At 41.5% G+C, this 19,644-nt stretch overlaps 1 protein-coding gene across 2 annotated transcripts in view; it reads left to right on the top strand.

Moving 5' to 3' along the window:
- The first annotated feature begins 168 nt into the window (after positions 1 to 168).
- The window catches only part of supt5h (SPT5 homolog, DSIF elongation factor subunit), a 53,004-nt gene continuing 33,528 nt past the window's right edge, over positions 169 to 19,644 (top strand). Inside the window, exons 1-19 of one of the 2 annotated variants that reach the window (XM_050065286.1) lie at positions 169 to 322; positions 540 to 645; positions 2,065 to 2,221; positions 2,354 to 2,422; positions 10,564 to 10,575; positions 10,669 to 10,738; positions 11,958 to 12,026; positions 13,614 to 13,679; positions 13,775 to 13,805; positions 13,906 to 13,974; positions 14,090 to 14,341; positions 14,923 to 15,012; positions 15,653 to 15,723; positions 15,997 to 16,102; positions 16,196 to 16,286; positions 17,457 to 17,593; positions 17,784 to 17,939; positions 18,036 to 18,182; positions 18,307 to 18,453. In XM_050065286.1, coding sequence (XP_049921243.1) covers positions 559 to 645; positions 2,065 to 2,221; positions 2,354 to 2,422; positions 10,564 to 10,575; positions 10,669 to 10,738; positions 11,958 to 12,026; positions 13,614 to 13,679; positions 13,775 to 13,805; positions 13,906 to 13,974; positions 14,090 to 14,341; positions 14,923 to 15,012; positions 15,653 to 15,723; positions 15,997 to 16,102; positions 16,196 to 16,286; positions 17,457 to 17,593; positions 17,784 to 17,939; positions 18,036 to 18,182; positions 18,307 to 18,453 — 1,827 coding nt within the window. In that variant the 5' untranslated portion in view covers positions 169 to 322; positions 540 to 558. The remainder of the gene's footprint in view (positions 323 to 539; positions 646 to 2,064; positions 2,222 to 2,353; positions 2,423 to 10,563; positions 10,576 to 10,668; positions 10,739 to 11,957; positions 12,027 to 13,613; positions 13,680 to 13,774; positions 13,806 to 13,905; positions 13,975 to 14,089; positions 14,342 to 14,922; positions 15,013 to 15,652; positions 15,724 to 15,996; positions 16,103 to 16,195; positions 16,287 to 17,456; positions 17,594 to 17,783; positions 17,940 to 18,035; positions 18,183 to 18,306; positions 18,454 to 19,644) is intronic. The other variant, XM_050065294.1, reaches the window with a different exon arrangement.

The raw sequence follows: 19,644 nt of genomic DNA, 5'->3' as shown, positions 1-19,644 counted from the left end.
CTGTATTTCTATTTCTACTTTGCACGGAGCATTGGAACAAAAACAATTTCCCCCCGGGGATTAATAAAGTATTCTGAATCTGAATCTGAATGAATCTGAATCTGCAACTGGTCTGTAATTTTCAAACTCAGAGGCAGAGTGAGACCTCTTCCTCTCTTGACACATCCGCCCTCCAAAACCCGCGAGAAACCACGTAGCTTTCGGAAGTCTCGCGGTTCTCCTCCAGTGAGACGTGAGAGGCATCAGAAGAACCGAAATAAACTGATATTTCCTTTCATTGATAAAATATCGACATATAAACCAGAGGCGGGAGTTAAAGTAGGTGAGTACGAGCCGCGGAGCTAACCGGCTAACATCTGATCTCAGCTGCTCCGGAGATATCCGTGTAAACTACATTAGCATGCTTTGCTAGGCCGTCCTGATTGTTGTGGCCGGATGTTCCGGCGCTGCTAGCCACATTAGCCGCTAACTAGCCGCTCCGCCTCTTTTTGATTCAAACTTTTAAGTTGAGAGTTTTGTGTTTATTCACGCTGCCGCAGTTTGCCCCGGTGCTCCAACATGTCTGACAGCGACGACAGCGACTTCTCTGACAACCAGAGTGAGCGCAGCAGCGATGGAGAGGCCGAGGAGGTGGAGGAGAATGAGGTATGCTAACCGCTAAGCGAGCGATGCTAACTGTGGGTGCAGGTAAATATTGTGATTGAGTGTGGCGGCATAAAGTGGAACAACCTGAGTAAATATGTCACCGCAGGCAGTTATAAATGCTTTAAACTTATACTAACAGATAAAGGACCTTATGTGACACAGTGTTGACTTCATAGTTAGTTTGTAGTGTTTCCAAGTCCACCTGAGAATTTGCCTCTCATGACACTTTTACTTCTGCTCCATCACATCTCAGAGGGAAACGTTGTGCTTCTCCTTGCTCTATATTTATCTACCGTCCTCAGTTACTCTACAGATTAAGATGTACAGTATAATAAAGGTTTCAGTAAGACGTTGAGTCATTCTATCAGTGAGTTTATAATGATAATGTGACAGTAATTTTCCCTGTAAAATCACTTCATGGTTCAAGTCTCAAACTCTTCCTGTGGATGATGTTAATTATTGTAATGTCTTAGCAATAATGTTGAGATTGGGACTGCTGGCTGGATAAGAGGAGATGATGGGGCTCTAAAATAATATCACCATATTCCAGGGCATCTTTGTGACAACGATATCCTTGACGGTATAACAAATAAGAAAAAATACATATCAGTAATTTCAGAATATAGAATTGCAACAAAATAAGTGATGATGCCTTTAAATATTTAGTTAAAACTAAAGAAAAAATAATCTCCCATTTCTTTAGTTTGTGAACAACAGTTCTGTTACAATATTAATAGTTCAACTAAATAAAATCTGCCACTAATTACACATTTAAACAGCTCCCAAATACAAAGAATGTCCCCTGGGATCTATATATATAAATCAACAGGTGATTTCCTTCTCTGTTTTTATGCTCTGCCATTTCTCCTCTAATCATCAGGCTGTAACCTGTGACAGGCTGTTATGATACCACAACTATCACACACTCACATATATGGAGTTATTTGTCAAGCTGCGAGCGTCACGTAGGTTTCCATCACCAAAGGTTTGTGACAGAATCAGAGAGGAGAGGGAGAGACGCTGTGCTGCTGCCAGAGGAGCCGCTGAATGAGTTCCCTCTGAGCGCTAAGAGAAGTAAAACATTCAGGACGCCACAGTTTATTCCACACTACTGAAGCTGCTCCTCTTTTTACTGGAACCACCAAGGAGTCGCCAATAATTTCACTTTCAGCCATGCTTGTTGTTGCCGTGGGTAACAGTATGATGTCAATATGTCAACAAGTGGAAATATTGCGAGTATCACACTATGGATTTTTCATATCTTTTATTATCTTGAACAAGATGATGTGACACACCGCTTGGTTGGACCAAACAAAGGTGTCACGTTTGGCTCTGGGTCACTGATCACTATCTTCTCTACTTTAACAAACTGAATCATTTTAACGGATTAATTGAGCAAATAACTCACTGACTCACCAGGAGGAGACGGGCAGCCCTGTGGGCAGCGACAAGGTAGCAGAGGAGGAGGGGGAGGACCTGGAAGATGAGGAGGAGTATGACGAAGAAGAGGAGGAGGACGATGACGACCGTCCCAGGAAGAAGCCAAGACACGGAGGGTTTATCCTGGATGAAGCCGGTATGAGTCAGCTTTTTGTGTTTCTGTCAGCGTTCACTTTGAGACATCTGTTGCTTCTCAGGAACAAAAAGGAGCTGTAATGGAGTTTTAATACTTTTCTCTTGTCCGGCTTTTTCTCTCCTCACTGTCTAGATGTGGACGATGAGTATGAGGATGAGGAAGATCAGTGGGAGGAAGGAGCAGAGGATATTCTGGAGAAAGGTAAGGAACTCAACACAACCTGCTTTTGTATATTTTAGTTCAGAAGATATTGATCGACTTTTTCCCACTTGCTGAGACAAACAGTCGTGTAATGTGGGGTTTGTAGGTTTTTTAATCAACCCAACAGAACACCAAAAAATCACCATATCTATCCAAACTCTCTCTTTTCTTTGAGACGAGATACGTTTGTGGTATAAATACAATTTGATTTTAAAGGTTCTGTATGTAACTTTCACAAGCTCCTTGTTATTAGCGACCACTCTCTCTGAGGTCGTCAAGTGAAGCATCCTGTTGCTCACATTCGCACCCCGTAGCCACGAGCGAGCACCTGGACATCTGTCAAAACTGTCAAACACAAGACTAACCGTGATTGGCCGTCATCGTGTTGGTAGAATGCTGGAAAGAAGTTTCGGTTATATCAAGAATAATGTTATGTCTGGTGTCCCCGTATATTTTGGACCATTGGCTCCATTAGCCCTAAAGGACACTGAATTTGTTGGATTAACCGTTTATCAGACAACAAATGAGAGAAGAATTAGCAGTTAGCACAGCTCGCGGTCCCTCTGCCTCACTCCCTGCAGCTAGGACACTACTTCCCCGGGAGGAGAGTGGACGGCAGCAACGATCTTAGCAGCTGTAGCAACGTGAATTCAGCCCGTGCATTTAACTGGAAAAATCAACCCAAGACTTCTACATAGAGGTCAGTCCACAGAGTGTTGAACCCCATTTCCACTGCACAGAAAACCAGCTAACACCTGCTAGCATCTGGCTTTTTAATGTAATGGGAAAGGTTATAATCTGCGTTCACACCCGGGTCAAATGACTCTGCAGTAGTCACATGTTCTTTACAACTCTGGCTTTGATCGGCACTGATCAGGGATGCACGATATTAGATTTTTTTTGCCAATGTCCGATATGGGGATATGTAAGAATTCATTCGACCGATCTTGATATATCCACTTTCTTTCCCACCTAATTTTAGTGACCATCAAGTCTCTTCTGTAGTGAATTAACATCATATTATACATGCATACTCTTATTGTGACGGCCCACCAGCAGATGGAGACATGAAATACAGTACTGTTCAATGTATGTAATATTCATTCATTGTTCAAGATGAGAAAAAGCATGTTGGCGATTCTGATAGTTCATTTTAAAGCCGATATCAGCCAAGTCAGATGACGTACTGATGTTAGCGTGCATCCCTAGCATTGATGGAAACACAGCACCTGGGTGAACGTGCTATTTTTAGCGCTGCTCCAATGAATGGTGATAAAAGCACAACACTCACCAGCAGCCTCTTCTGTCCGCCGGCCAGTCTGCTCCCACAAATGTGATTTTCAGTCTTTGTTTTGACAGTAAACAGCAGCCCAGCTAAAGAAGCAGCAGTGACTCAGAACTTGAAAAGTTCAGAGACTTCCAACTTGAAGCGGCCGTGTGAAAAAGACAGAGAACTCCTAAAAAAAAGAGGCCTGACATGGCGCTTCTTGCTAGGTGGCCGCAGACACTGTGTTGTCATTGGGAACAATTGAGAAAAGACGCAGGCTTAGTGGACACAGGTCCTAATTCTGGTTAAAAAGTACATACAGAACCTTTAAAACTGCACAGACCACATGTACAGACCTGTGGTGTAGTTAGGAGAAGAGTGTAGCAGTTTAAATGTCTGACACGATTTCACTTTGACAGATTGTTACTGTAGTAACAGACCTGAACCAGTGTTAAGATCTGCTTGCAGAAATATGCACATGCTACAGGAAGGAAATCCATCAGATCAGACATGTTGCCAGCTTTTTAATCAGCTGTGTGATGATGAGATAAACTTGAACTGCGATGCAAACATACTGGACATAATGACTGTGATGGATAAAATGCTTCAAGCAGATTTTCCTGTTGCTCTGAAGTGAACTGAAGTTGACTGTAAGTGTAATTCATGAAACATTCTTTGGCAGTAAAACTAAAGGCAGCTTGATCTGTAGCTAATGAGCTAGTACATGTAAAACACTGGTGCAGCTCTGACGGTTCAGTGTGCGTGTCCAAACACTTCACAGTTTGTCTGGAAGTATCCGTCACTCGTCACCACACAGATGAAGATCTTCATTTGATTTCTGCTTATTTATAGTTGCTGTCACACAGTCCTGATGTGAACAGACTGTGTGGGAAACTCTCAGCACCTCAGTCACTTAAGTAGGAAAAAAGTCTGAGGCGGTTGTTATCAGATCAGTGTGTGTGTGTGTGACCTCTGACGTTCCCACCAGAAGTGTGATTTCACAGCAGATGATTCAAAATTTTCTGCTGCATTGTTGAAAGAAATCAATAAAAAATACAAGAACATATTAAATGTTGGGAGCAGCCACAGGTTTAGCATAACATAAATGTTGGCTGCATCCCATTTAGATGTGTCAGTTAGTCGTGACCAGGCCCAAACGCAATCTGCGGACTTTGTCATTGTTTTCAGCGGTGATCCAAAATGAAAATCTGCGAAATATATGTTTGTTTGTTTTTTGCTCGTAATGTGATAGACAATATTTATTTTTTATTAAAAAAATAACCTGACACAGGCTAAAATAACTATTCAGTAGATTTTAGTAGAAACTTTGAATCAGAAATTTTATTTAATCATGAATGCCACCTCGCAGCACTTCACGCTACTGTCCTATTTCCAGCCTCGCCACCCCCAGAGTTAAATACATTTTTCCCCCACTCGCTTTCAGCTTGTACACACCAGCTCCTACAGCAGCTCGACTCCTCCACTCACCATGGATACATAAAGAGAACTCTGTTTCTGTTGCTTTGTCTCGTGTGTGACGAAGAATGGATGAGGAGAGACTCGTTGTTGAGGTTGAGAAATATCCCGAGCTAAACGAACCACAGTCCCGACATTATAAAGACAGTGGACAAAAATGTACTTCCTGGTGAGTCACAGCTCTGGCGATCGGCTCTTCAGGTGACAAAGCAACTTTAATTAGTGGCTGTACTCACGTGATTTTAAGCTAACGCAGAGGTGGAGGAAGTACAGATCTTTCAGTAAAGGTAGTAATAACTTGGCGTGGTCGTGTGTCAACGAGCGGCAGTGCAACGAGTCCAGTGTATGCTGGGGGCGGCACTTGTCGCATGTCACATGACACGCTGTGCCTGTGCCTGTGCCTGCGCCACAGTTTTAATGCTAACTGAATACAACACACGACTGTCACACACATGCAGAAGGAAGTGGAGGACACAGTGACGACATTCTGAGCTTTACTAGCAACATCTATATTCCGAAAAGTTCTGCGGGCGCAGATTCCGTATGTGCCTGGTTACGACCGTTAGTCAGTGTTTACAGTACCAATATGGTTCTAAATGTTTTTTAATGTGAAAATCTCTGCTGTGATAAAAGTCTGACTTTATCAGAAACAAAAATAAGCATTCAGTGTGACAGCAGCTGTGTTATCATTATTTCTTTTTTAATTTATAGTCTATAAAAGTCTTAAAATTTGAATTTCAGGGAGGGACTGATTACATTCGGTCTGGTTATCTCTAAATTCTGAGCATTCTTTTATACATTTATCATCTTCCAGTCTCAGTGGTGGGAATGTACCAGTCCGATATATTGGATTGATATTGACCCCAGTATTGACCTTTATTAGATGGATTAAATCTCTGCCCAACAGATTCGTAGTAAATATGGTTTCTATGTCATGTTGTTATAAAATTCACTGTTTCTGTTTTCATTGTACGTGTCAACAGGGTTGTTGTTTTTTTTGTGAGAGGACGTGCCGCCTCCCAGCTTTGAACGCTTGATGGGCGTGCCACTAGTCACTCAGTACGTTTACACGCGCAGTTAAGTGGAGCTACGGTCACAGCTCGACCAGGCCGTTTAATTGGACTTCTTTTTCCCAGTATACAAGCAGAGCAGAGGAGGTGAATCAATTTATTGACTGAAGTATGTCCGACTCCGCTACGATAGGTGGTGATATGCCGTATGGGACCTTTTTCCGGTTGACCTATTGCGTCACAGACCAAACAATCGACACACAAGTTAGCTTCGGTTAGCAGCTAACTGGTAAAAGACTTTATGGCTCTGTACGAGGAGACACAGCATGAACTGTGTCTCTTACGTGCAGTATAATATAAACCCTGACTCAGCAGCAGCTTCAGTTGGAGCTGTTTCCTGAGTGTTGTCTGACTGAACTCTCTCTCTGTCTTATTGGTGTTCCTCTCTGTCATGCATGTCCTCTTCAGTTAACGGTAATTCTCCTCCAGTTACTCTCCTGCTCTGATGTTTCCATGTTTATATCTGTCTGAAGCAAATGGAAATATCAGATTCATCCATTTGATAAAAATCCATGTCCCCAGAATGTATTAACCCCACCTCATCTCAGCACAGCTGTTACTTGTGAGCGTGTAACGTAACCAGAGGAAGCACTGAGGGCAAATCCATTATTGGCTCCTTGAACAGCAACAAGTCACCACACACACACTCACTGTTCATTACATGTAGTCGGCTAAAACATCAGTTCTACTGATTGTTCAGAAATGAGCTCATTGAAGTCAAAATGCTGCACACATCTTCCTTACAAATGTTTTTACACTTTTTAAGAATTGTTTCATTGTTTGATAAAAACCAGACATGAACAGGTCATAACCTTAAAAAACACTCCCATCTGTTTTCCTGCATCCAGAGGTTTGGCGTATAGCAGAAGAGTTGCACAGAATGTTTCAGACATGTTGTAAAGTAACTCCATCTTCAGAGAACCAACTGTGATCATTTGCCTGACCCTGCTACCTGATAGAAGGCTGCAATGTTTTTTAGTTTCTTTAAAACTAACAGATGTGGTTGAAGCTTGTAATGTAGCACATGGTAATGCTCAGTATCACTAAAGGAAGAAGGACAGTAGAAACAAATCCAAACTGCTGCGTTTGACAGCAGCAAAATGTCCAAATGTTCGCGATGGAAATGTCTCGATCGCCGTGGCGTGTGAAGGCACCGAACCTGTTTACAGCGTTCAGATAGGTCTGGTGTTGCATAGGGCTGTACCCCACTCAGAATTATGTCGGTTGAATCAGATTTGTCCATTCAATATAAATATCTGACTTTTTCTTTGTCCATTTAAAGTTCCAAATTTTGAACGGGGTGTGACGGCAGCATTCACTTAATATAATAAACAAGCTAATGATGCTAACGACAAATTGGAAATGTGCGACAATATTTTGTGCCGACACTAGATATCAAACAAAAGCCGGAGACCGTGTCATATTAAGTATCTATGAGCTGTAACTGAAGCATTTCCAAGCAGAAGAGAAGGATAATGTTATCTCAGAGCCTTAAGCCCAGTTCAGACCAAAGATTCACAATGAGACGAGTTGAAACAGGAAGCTACTTGCAACGTGCCGTTCTGCAACATTCTAAAAACCTGCAGGTTCACACCAAGTCAACGAGATGAGACTGTGTATCATCTCTAGTCAACAACTCTCTGTGCTTCTGATCTGTAACATTGACAGAAAGTGACCACCATGAGACGGCGCATCATCTCTAGTCAACAACTCTCTGTACTTCTGATCTGTAACGTTGACAGGAAGTGACCACCATGAGACGGCGTATCATCTCTAGTCAACAACTCTCTGTGCTTCTGATCTGTAACGTTGACAGGAAGTGACCACCATGAGACGGTGTATCATCTCTAGTCAACAACTCTCTGTGCTTCTGATCTGTAACGTTGACAGAAAGTGACCACCATGAGACGGCGTACCATCTCTAGTCAACAACTCTCTGTACTTCCGTTCTGATTTGCAGCTTTTCACACTTATTTTGTGGCTGAATATAGCATAGTGATAGTGAGATACTGGCTACAGCTGCATTTGTAGTAGTGATGAAACCGTCTGAGTTGTCAGGTGACACCATCAGCCAATTTGAATCAAGCTCAGACCGGCCAGTTCACACTGCTGTAACCTTTCTCTGCAACGTTCTAAAACGGTTTCATCTCGTCGCGAATCTTTGGTCTGAACTGGGCTCTCTGGTGGAAAGTCTCTCCTCTGTGCTGCTGCAGTCGTGTCTGCTGCCTCAGTTGACTGCTCAACTTGAAGCGATCTCAGTCGTTTCCAACTGACGATTCGAGTTTCAGACTTTCAGGGGGCAGCCCTACTGTTGCCTTCAATGAATGCTGTTTCCCCAGTTGGAGAAATAAGTGAACATTGCAACCAGTGTTGGAAATTAGCACCAGCCAAATGCTGATAGAATTTGCATGTGGCTGCCAGATGTGCTTCACTTTGCTTCACTTCACTGAGTGGTTGATAGATTCTGCAAAAAAGTTAAAATCTCCAACCCTGGTTGCAACAATCAGTGCTCTGTAGAAAACGGCCACTAAATGGAAATAACAACTGCTAAATTGACACACTCCTTATATACATGACAAACATCAAAATAGAAGTCAGGCGATATTCTGCATATTCTCACGTTAACAAACGATTGATTTGCTCCAACCGGTCAGCACTCACTCCCCGATTTGTCCCATCGACATCGTTTTCTGTCTTCTCTTCATACTAAATTTTCTAGAGGATTTTATGCCTTTCTTAAAGGGCAACTTCAGTATTTTCCAACCAGGACCCTATTTTTACACGTTTTTGAAATTGGTCCAGAATTGATTGAGTGAAACAGGCTGCAGTGTAACCTCTTGGGAAATGTTCACACCATCATTTATTGTCCACTAAAAGTTCTTATTTTTGGCACTGACAGGCTCAGATTACATTTCTGACAACATTATGCTAAGGATCCCTCCAGAGATAGACCGTCTTTTAAAGACTAAGATCCTTTTAGTTTATTCAGAAACAGCCCCAAAATCGCCACTGTAAAACCCACCAGACTCCATTTGTGAATTAGGAGTTCCTTTCAACTAAACCACAGTTGCTGATTGTTGGAACGGTGGAAAGAGGAAACAAAACGGCTTTTGTAAGTTTTATTTTGTTTCTGTTTACTTTTAATGAAGTGTGTTTTACAATAATGGAATTACTGTTTATTTAAAAGGAGTCTGGTGGGTTTGATGATGGTGATTTTGGAGCTGTTCCTAGTTAAACAAAAAGAATCTTACTCTTTGAAAAAAGGTCTTTCTCTCAAGGGCTCCTTTCCATAATGATGTCAGACACTTAAGATAATAATCTGAGCCTGTCAGTGGCCAATCCAAACACTTACTGGACTTACACTGACGGGGCGAACATGCAGCCTGTTTTGTTACCGCGAGCTGCAGCCGTCTCCATCAATACTGGACTGATTTCAAAAACCGTAGTTCCCATTCGTCACTTACACACAAAATCATGTAAAAATAAGTTAAGTTAAAAAAAATCCCTCTAAGGAATGCACAAAGTCTTTGAGAATTGATGGAACAGATGTGGAGTTCACTGCAGGTTAGTTTGAGCAACATAGTTCTCCCTTCCAAACAGTTAAGATAACAACAACATGATTATTCCAACAGCGGACACTCCATTCGTACGCGCACAGCCATGAGGTGAAGCTGAACTAAAAACTCAGTTGCAGTCATTTAAAGTTACCTAATCTGTACTCAGTGGGATAAAAACATTTCTAGATGTGGACTCTGGCTCAGCGTGTCGGTGTCGAGTTGTTTCTACTGACCTTTGACCTTTTGAAACCTTCACTGGCCTCATGCTTCTCTGTGCCGTACAGTCACCGTTAATCTGTTTGTTTTCCTGTTGTTGTTTTTTTTCTCCCATCATGCTTTGTGTTGCTGCTGCCTGACTCTGCCCCTGTGTGCTCTGCCCTGATCAACAATGTCTTTTGGCTTCTGTCTTCACCTCCTCATCCTCCTCTTGGCTTCTGCTGCTGTTGTGCCTTAATCCTATTTTTTCCTTCCTCTCCTGCCGCCTCTTTCCTTTTCATCTTCTTCTTCCTCTTCTACCACCGTCTTTTTCCCCCCCGCTCTTCGTCACCTTCTCCTCTGTATCTCTTGCATTGCCTCTCTTACTTCGCATTCTTCTTCTTGTGCTCCTCCACTTCGTCTCCCTCTCTCTTTGCTTTCTTTCTCTTCTGCTCTTTTCCCTCCTTCCTCCTTTTTCCTTGATCTTATATTTCCCACCTGTCTCTTCTCTCCTGCTCTTCTTCTTTTGTTCTCCTCTTCGTCCCCTTTTCTCTCTCACCGGTTGGTCCTGAGCAGAGGAGGCTGAAGGTGAGTCTGTTAACTTGTTTATTATTTCATCTAATTTTCTTTATAATAGACTATTAAATTCTAATCATCTTCCCTTCTTTCCCCGCCTCTCAGTTTCTAACATCGACCATGTGGTTCTGGATGAGGACCACTCTGGATCCAGGAGGCTGCAGAACCTCTGGAGGTAACAGATTCCTCAGCAGCACACGAACAGTCCTCGAGGAGTAAAAGTCAGACAGATGTTGCCCTGTTAACACTGCAGGAATGTCTCCAGGAACATTTTCCAGAAAGTCTAAGGAACTTGAAACACATTTCAGCTGCAGGGAACAAGGTCTAAATTTAGTTCATGTCCCCTGAAAAGTTGCTGTGCCAGGGATATGACTAATGCAGCATTCCAACTCAAAGTTATTTTATTGCACATCACAGTAAAAGTACATATTGTCCGATCCCTACCTGCATCACAGGTGCCTGCTTAATCTCTACAGTCACTATAAATGGCTGTTACGTATTTAACTGTAGAATAAACATCTGTAACATTTCATAGAAATTCCCATCTCAGATCTTAATATTCAACAGAACAGTGTTTTGTTGCAGAGTAAATAAACATAGTCGAGGTCTGGAAGCTTGTTTTGAACCAGTTAACATTCATTGTTGTAGCCGTGCGTCCTTTTGATGACATCATCTCTTCTTCAGTGGTTCCCAACCGTTTCCTTGAGGGACCCCTTTTTCTATAATTGAGTTATCTGACAACTTCTGACAAAGTGACATGTTTTAAAGGGCTCCCACGGTCATGGGAAATCTGGAAAAGAAGAAGAAATTTCAGTCATGTTTTCCAGGCCTGGAAAAGTCACAGAATCAATAAAAATTCATACACTAATTATGATGTGTGTGAAGCATCCATGTTTTCACAGACGTGGATGTAAACCATAAGAGAAACTTGACTGGTACACGGAGGGGCGGTAATTCTAGTTTATTTCTTGCGTAATAATCTAAACTTTAAACAATTTCATGTAGTTTTTTTACACACATTAATGAATCAAGTGTTGAGATATAGACCTACTGCATATTTTAAAAAAAGTTTCCTTTCATCTCCTTAAAATCAAGAAGACCTCACAATCCCCTGTGAAGCTTTGGCGGTCCCTTTAGGTGTCAGGACCCCCAGGTTGGGAACCAGTGCTGTAATGGTACTGACTGGGAAAACTGGCAGTAATTCACACTTAACTTTGCTGATTTTATGCAAATTCAGGTAAAATTTGAGCTGAATTTGGTGGAAAATGTGAGAAGTGATGTTAAAGTTCTACAGACAGTCCCTGTAAAGCAGCAAAGTCCCACCAGTAACCATTCTGAATTTGTGTTTCGTGTGTATCGTTGGCCAACTGTGTGTGTGTTCTTGTGTGTTGCAGGGACTCCAGAGAGGAGGCGTTGGGTGAATACTACATGAGGAAGTATGCCAAGTCATCAGGAGGGGAGCAGTGAGTATCTTTGTAGCTGTGCAGATCTTTATTTGAAATGAAACAGACTTTGAAGGCTCGGTCAGTTCCTCTGTGAATTCTAATAAAAGCTGTAACAGCACACGTCAGTGTTAGAGGGGTCCGAACAGAGAGCCGCCAACTTAGTTTATTTCTCAGAGTAAATGGATCACTGTTGTTTTTTTCATTCGAAAAAGACGCCTCCTGCTGTGATTCCAGAAGTTTGTGCTGCCAATAAATAAAGATACCATAAATCTCCAAACTATAAATGTAAATTCTCTTTATTAACTTCAATGGCAGGAAGAACCAGGCGTTTTTTTTGTTCACAGTAGAGGCCAGCTTTCATTTCTGATTTCATTTCCTCCTGTTTTCATTTCAGGTCATATTTTAGTTTTCTAATGCAACACTTCCTCCATTGAACCTGTTGTCTTGATAAATGTAGTGTAATGTGCATTTATTCCATTAGTACAACAGAGTTACATCCCGCTCATCACTCTACTAAAAGATCCTCAAACAAAGTTACTAGAGATGCACCAATCGCAAATTTCTTGGCGGATTGCCAACTTTTTAAAAGTCTGACATGCTGATTCCAAATTTCTTCCTTTGTCTTTAGGAACACAAACATTTTAACTTTTCTTTAATGGGAAATGTATTTGTATAATAAAACACTGACTATTAAATAATTGACTTTTTCTCCCAAACTGCAGATTACTACATGATTGTTTCAGGTTACAGGACAGAGCTTTAGACAATAGACAATTTCAAACACAAGTACATAAATCAGCTTCACTATAACTCGCAGCATTCATAGACAAACACTTGTCTTTATCTGGACACATTTTCCCCACTAATACAACATGCTAACGTTATTAGCACAAGCCTATGGCATTTTACATTGTATAAATTAGCCTAGCGACTAGCTGACTTTTCCTCTACTCGAATGAAGCCAGGGACAACAGCAGCATTTAACAAAGGTAACGTTACAAAATTCAGCTCCATTACAACTCACAAGGTTCACTGACAATACAACTGTCTTATACTAAACACGTTTTCCAAACAAATGCAACATGCTAACGTTATTAGCACAAGCCTATGGCATTTTACATTGTATAAATTAGCTTAGCAGCTAGCAGAGATTTCCTCTGCTCATATGAAGCCAGGATAAATCACACACAAGACTTAAAATGCTATTTTTGTGGGGGCTTTATTGTCTTCACAATTTATTGTTTCTTATCTGTGAAATTAAAGTAAATAAAAGCTTTGTTTCCACTGAGGGAAATGGTTTCTGTTCACCAGGCGATTGATCGGTGCATCTCTAATAGTTATGCTTTTTATTTACGACTTGATTTCAGTGGCTTCTGCTTTTTGTTTTTTTTCACTACTAAGTTACCCCTCATGAAACTCAAAATTTCCTGCCAATGTTTCACGATAAAAACCTTCCCACAGCTCCAAGTGCACAATCCCTGCTCTTCCTGGTGGGCTTTTATTGTGAAAAATGTGACTTGAAAAGACAAGTGAGCGAAACAATGGTTCTGCATGTGATCATGAAGTCTCTTCTTCTTCTTCTTCTTCTTTTTCTGTGGTGTACAGTTACTCCGGAGGGTCTGAGGAGCTCTCTGATGACATCACCCAGCAGCAGCTACTTCCTGGGGTCAAGTATGTGAACACTCGTCCACCAATCAGCATCAAGACAGCTACACTTGTAGATCATGAGGTTGTGTTAATGTTAAAAATGTGTTTGTCGTCATCAGGGATCCCAATCTGTGGACGGTCAAGTGCAAGGTGTGTGTTCAGCTTAAATACACACACACACACCATCACAAATATATGTACACACGCACATACTCACACACACATTTCCTCAACATATCCTGTCTTGTAGATTGGAGAGGAGAGGGCGACCGCCATCGCACTGATGAGGAAGTTCATCGCCTACCAGTTCACAGACACAGTAAGAAACGACACTTTATTTTTCACGTTACTGCAAAGCAACAAAACGACACAGTCTGCAGTATGACGAGTGCATGAGGGCCAAAAAGAATCGCTAACTTACCCCCACCCCACAGCCTCTGCAGATCAAATCTGTGGTCGCCCCAGACCACGTCAAAGGTTACATCTACGTGGAGTCGTACAAGCAAACGCACGTCAAGGCGGCCATCGAAGGCATCGGCAACCTGAGGATGGGTCTGTGGAACCAGCAGATGGTTCCCATCAAAGAGATGACGGACGTCCTCAAGGTCGTCAAAGAGGTCACCAACCTGAAGCCCAAGTCCTGGGTCCGACTAAAGAGAGGCCTGTACAAGGACGACATCGCTCAGGTACCAACTCAAACTACATCAGCAGTCCTAAAACATTCATACATGAGGTTAATGCTCTGCTGCAAAACAAATAAGATTATTTCCTTTTTTAAAAAAACAAGAAATTGAGGAAACCAGAGCGTTTCTAATCTGAGTTTAAATATTTCCTGGTGTTTCTTGTTGAAGTGTTTGATTCATGAAATACATAAGTTTAAAACATTATGACAAATATAGCTAACATTTTAAACAACATGGTTTAAGGCAGTTAATTGATTAGAAATTCATATATATCTTTAAGTAAATAACATTCTCAGGTTCCAGCTTCTGAAATGTGAGAATTTGCTGCCTTTCTTTTGCTTTATATCACCGTGACTATATTTGAGTTTTGGACTGTTGACGTCAAACAAAATGAAACATTTGAAGATATCAGCTCGGGCTCAAGGAGCACGAGAGACTTAATGTGTAATCAAATAATTATAAGATTTGACTAGATAGCCTGAGCTAAACTTATTGAGTCTCATTCATCAATATCTGCCTGACTTTTTTCTTAAATTGAAATATAAAAAAGAGCTCTGTTTTTCATTGTCTTCTTCTCTCTCCAGGTGGACTACGTGGAGCCGAGTCAGAACACCATCTCCCTTAAGATGATCCCTCGAATCGATCTGGACCGCATCAAGGCCAAGATGAGCCTGGTAGGACAAACACACATGACAGGGTTTCTGCAAATGCCTTAAAGTCTAAAATTATAAAAAAAAATGTAAAATATAATTGAATTTAGACAGTTCTTGAAATTTGATTTGATTTTGAAGTTAATTTTACTCTTAAAAGAGTGGTTGCTTTAACATGAGTTCTAAATGCGTTCTGGGATAATTTTGTATTGATCACTCTGTACCAACACTACAAAACCAAACCATTATGGAACCAACAACCACGAACGCAAACTGTGCAGCCTGATCAGAATTGATCAGAGCACACTGAGCGAGTGTGTCACGATGTGGTGTCTCCTCTCATAAAAAAAAAAAAAAACAGGCTTCTTCTAATACGGTCAAATTGTTTCTGTTAAAGGATAACTTCGGTATTTTTCAACCTGGGCCCTATTTCCCCATGTGTATGTGTGCGTATGATTCATAGGTAAATAGTGGGAGCATCACCAAACCCTGGCTTCAGTGTGACTTTGACAATTTAACTTTTAAACCTACAGAAACCTGCACTGACACACCTTTTTCTCCTCTTATGTGCTGTATTGATAGTTTGACTTACACTTTGTGTGTGTGTGTGTGTGTGTGTGTGTGTGTGTGTGTGTGTGTGTGTGTGTGTGTGTGTGTCCTGCAGAAAGACTGGTTCGCTAAGAGGAAGAAGTTTAAGAGACCTGCTCAGAGGCTGTTTGATGCTGAAAAGATCAGGTACACACTCTGGATCCTGCTGCTGTTTGATGTATGTCTGATAAGGGTTGGGTTAAAATATTTTGGATAAGTCAACATGATGATAAGATCACAAACACGAATAAAACGAGTCCCACCCGCTCTCTACAAACTAGCGTCTGGTGTGTATTATATTTTAGAATTTGTCCTTTAAAAAGCTGAAAGTTTGGAAGAAGTTCAGGATTTCAAAGTCTAAATTTTGCAGTAAATAATTTGACTGTGTGCGTGACTGACAGGTGATGATTTGATTGATAGGTCCCTCGGAGGGGAGGTCAGCCATGATGGAGACTTCATGATCTTTGAGGGGAACCGTTACAGCCGCAAAGGATTCCTGTTTAAGAGCTTCGCCATGTCTGCTGTGGTGAGGAGCACATTTATCTTTAATGTGAACACTCATCACTCTGAAGACTACACAGGCTGTTAAACATCTGTTTGCTTTGTTTCTCTCTGGCAGATCACAGACGGAGTGAAACCCACTCTGTCAGAACTTGAGAAGTTTGAGGACCAGCCTGAAGGAATCGACCTGGAGGTGGTCACAGAGTCAGGTACTGTGTGTGGGTGTGTGTGTGTGTGTGTATGTGTGTGTGTGTGTGTGTGTGTGTGTGTGTGTCTGTTTGAGGGTCAGCTAAAGGCTCATTTTGAGGCTGGAGACGATGAGGTCAAGGTGACGCTTTAGTGAGTTCATTGCCTGCAGAGAAAAATGGGATGCACAGGTCAAAGTGAAGTGCATTTTTAAACTTACAACATACATAAATTTATTTCTATCTGTTGACATAATTGTCTGATATAATGCTGATGTGGTCCAATATTTAAATGGCTTTTAAACAGACAGATAAGATGGTGTGGAATGTTTACAAGTTTAATCTTTTTCAGCCTACCTTTCTTTTAATTGTTTATATTATAGTTGAGTAGTATGGAGGACGGGAGCTGCCAAAATGAAAGGAAAAAGATCCAATAAATAAATTAAAATGCCATTAAATGTTACAAAAATATTTAAAATAAATGAAGCCATGTATTATTTGATAAAATGTGACATAAATTGATATTTGTTTTGAGTTTTTTTAAAATTATTTTTTATTTACCTTACATACTTAATTGTCCCATTTATTTATTTTTTTGTTTATTTATTCATTTATTTTTTTATTTTAGATTTATTTTTTTAATATTTTGTTTTAATTTATTTATTTTAAAAATACAGAATCAATAGGGGGAAGATACAAAGGAAATACTAAACAGAAATCGATACATAAATCAATGAAGAAGTAAGAAGTATTTTTAGATAAATAAATAATGCAAAATAAATACAATTTTAGAATTAATAAATATAAATAAATAAAAGGGAAAATTAACTATGAAAGAAGATACACGGGAATAATTAGATAAAGACACAAGTTAAAAGAAATGTCAATCAATGTCACATTTTATCGCTACAGTAAATGGGATATTAATTTGTTTATTAAGTCTTCTATTTAATTGCTTTTGATTTTGGCAGCTTTTTCCATATAGCAGCTCTTGTTTAAAGACTTTAATTTGAATGCACACTAATGTAATTTTTTTAATTCAAATTTTAATGTCTGTGTTTGAATTATGATATCTTCTGGTCCTTATTTCCTTTCACAATTGTCAAAGGTTAGAGGTCAAAGTTATAATGTTAGTGAAGTGTTTGCTGGCTGAAACATTATTATATTTGTGTTTGCGTGTGTGTGTGTGCGCAGGTAAGGAGCGTGAACACAACCTGCAGGCTGGCGACAACGTAGAAGTTTGTGAGGGTGAGTTGATCAACCTGCAGGGAAAAATCCTCAGTGTGGACGGCAACAAGATCACCATCATGCCCAAGCACGAAGACCTGAAGGTACACACACACACACACACACACACACACACACATGCAGGGATTTTGTCTTTCTGTACCTTTATTATTGACATAATACCATCTATCGCCCCTGACCTGTGAGGACTGGCTGAAATGTCCTCACAGTGCAGAGGAGTCCTCCCTGTGATGGTTTAAAACTGGAATTATGTGTGTGTGTGTCTTCTCCCAGGACCCCCTGGAGTTCCCGGCTCACGAGTTGAGAAAATATTTCCGGATGGGCGACCACGTGAAGGTGATCGCGGGGCGATATGAGGGCGACACAGGCCTCATTGTCAGAGTGGAAGAGAACTTTGTCATCCTCTTCTCCGACCTCACCATGCACGAGGTACCTGCTCTGCTCTGTTCATGTAATGAAACTGAGGTTAAAGGTCATTCTGTGTACATGTTCTCACCCTTTGTGTGTGTATGTGTGTGTGCGCAGTTGAAAGTGTTGCCCAGAGACCTTCAGCTCTGCTCGGAGACGGCGTCTGGTGTGGATGCAGGAGGGCAGCACGAGTGGGGAGAGCTAGTCCAGCTGGACCCTCAGACCGTCGGAGTCATCGTCCGGCTGGAGAGAGAGACATTCCAGGTAATAGTCAGCCCCGTGACAGACACTACAGCGTGTCTGCAGCGTTAAGTTCAGAGCTCAGCAGATGGAAACATGCACAAACAATAAAGCAAAGTTTAGTGAATGACTCCTGTGTGTCTCTCAGGTGTTGAACATGCACGGGAAGGTCATGACGGTGCGGCACCAGGCTGTGAACCGCAGGAAGGACAACCGCTTTGCTGTGGCTCTGGACTCCGAGCAGAACAACATCCATGTAAAGGACATCGTTAAGGTCATCGACGGGCCGCACTCTGTAAGGGCCAGAGAGTTCATTTGTGTAATGATACAGCTGCAGCTAAATATTTATGTCAGCCTCACGTACTTCTTGCTGAGTGAGAGCCTGCAGCCTGTAAAATATTCACTCTGTTCTCAAGTGTCTCGGTGGTTTACTTTGAAAGTTGAGAGTCATTTCTTTTTTAGACCTTTGTTTAAACAGAGGAGCATTTTAAGGATTGAATCAGTCACTTTGCAAAGTTTATCACCAGTGATTCGTGGCTGTTGGAATGTAGGCTTCACTTCAGACAAGGACAAACAGGGACATGAGTTTGAACTCACGGGTGGTGCCGACAGAAACCAAAAGACTGGGGCCAAGTGATTCCTGACTGAGTGCGTCTGCATGCACACTAATATTCACTGTTATTCAGAATGTGACAGTAGTCTGAATTAGGGATGTCAATTTTGGTTAATTCTGCCTTTGATAGCCTAACACACATTAACCAGTAACTACCTGGCTAATTTGTAAGAATGAAACGCCACATGATGTGACATACGCAAGGCCCTTATTGCCTCATTGAGCCTAAGCGCCACATTGCTAAGCGCTGTCCATTTAGAGGTGGTTCAAATTTTATGTTTTGTGATGTAAATGTTTTGCCTTTTATTTTCTTTTGATTTTGCAGACAGACAGGCAGCTAGCTGTGTTAACATGCAGAAACATAGTGCCCACTGCCCAACCTCTGGTCTCCACTAGTTAGCCAGCCGTAGCTGCCCTGCTCTGCACGCCACCAGGGTCAGGTGGAAGCAAGCTAGTGTGGTGGCGCTCATTCGGCACTTACTGCTGGTTGTCACAAAAGGAGCAGAAGTGCTGAGGAAACATGGTGGCCACCCTCCGGTCTCCTTAAAGGGAAATTTCGGTTTATTTCAACCTGTCTCCTATCGTCCTAAATTTGTTTCAAGTGACTAGTGACGAAAAATAATAGTTAGCATGTTAGCCGTTAGCCTAGATACAGCCGGGGTGCATTAGTAAATGGACCTGCATTTGTATAGTGCCTTTCTAGTCATCTAGTGACCACTCAAAGCGCTTTTTACACTACGAGTCACGTTCACCCATTCACACACACATTCATACACTGGTGGCCGAGGCTACCATACAAGGTGCCACCTGCTACTCAGTTTTAACACACTCACACACCGATGGAACAGCCATCGGGAGCAATTTGGGGTTCAG

This window comes from Epinephelus moara, chromosome 2 (assembly GCF_006386435.1).
Source record: "Epinephelus moara isolate mb chromosome 2, YSFRI_EMoa_1.0, whole genome shotgun sequence".
Taxonomy (NCBI): Eukaryota; Metazoa; Chordata; class Actinopteri; order Perciformes; family Serranidae; genus Epinephelus; species Epinephelus moara.
The sequence above is the reverse complement of the archived record's forward strand: the minus strand, read 5'-3'. Positions and strand labels throughout refer to the sequence as shown.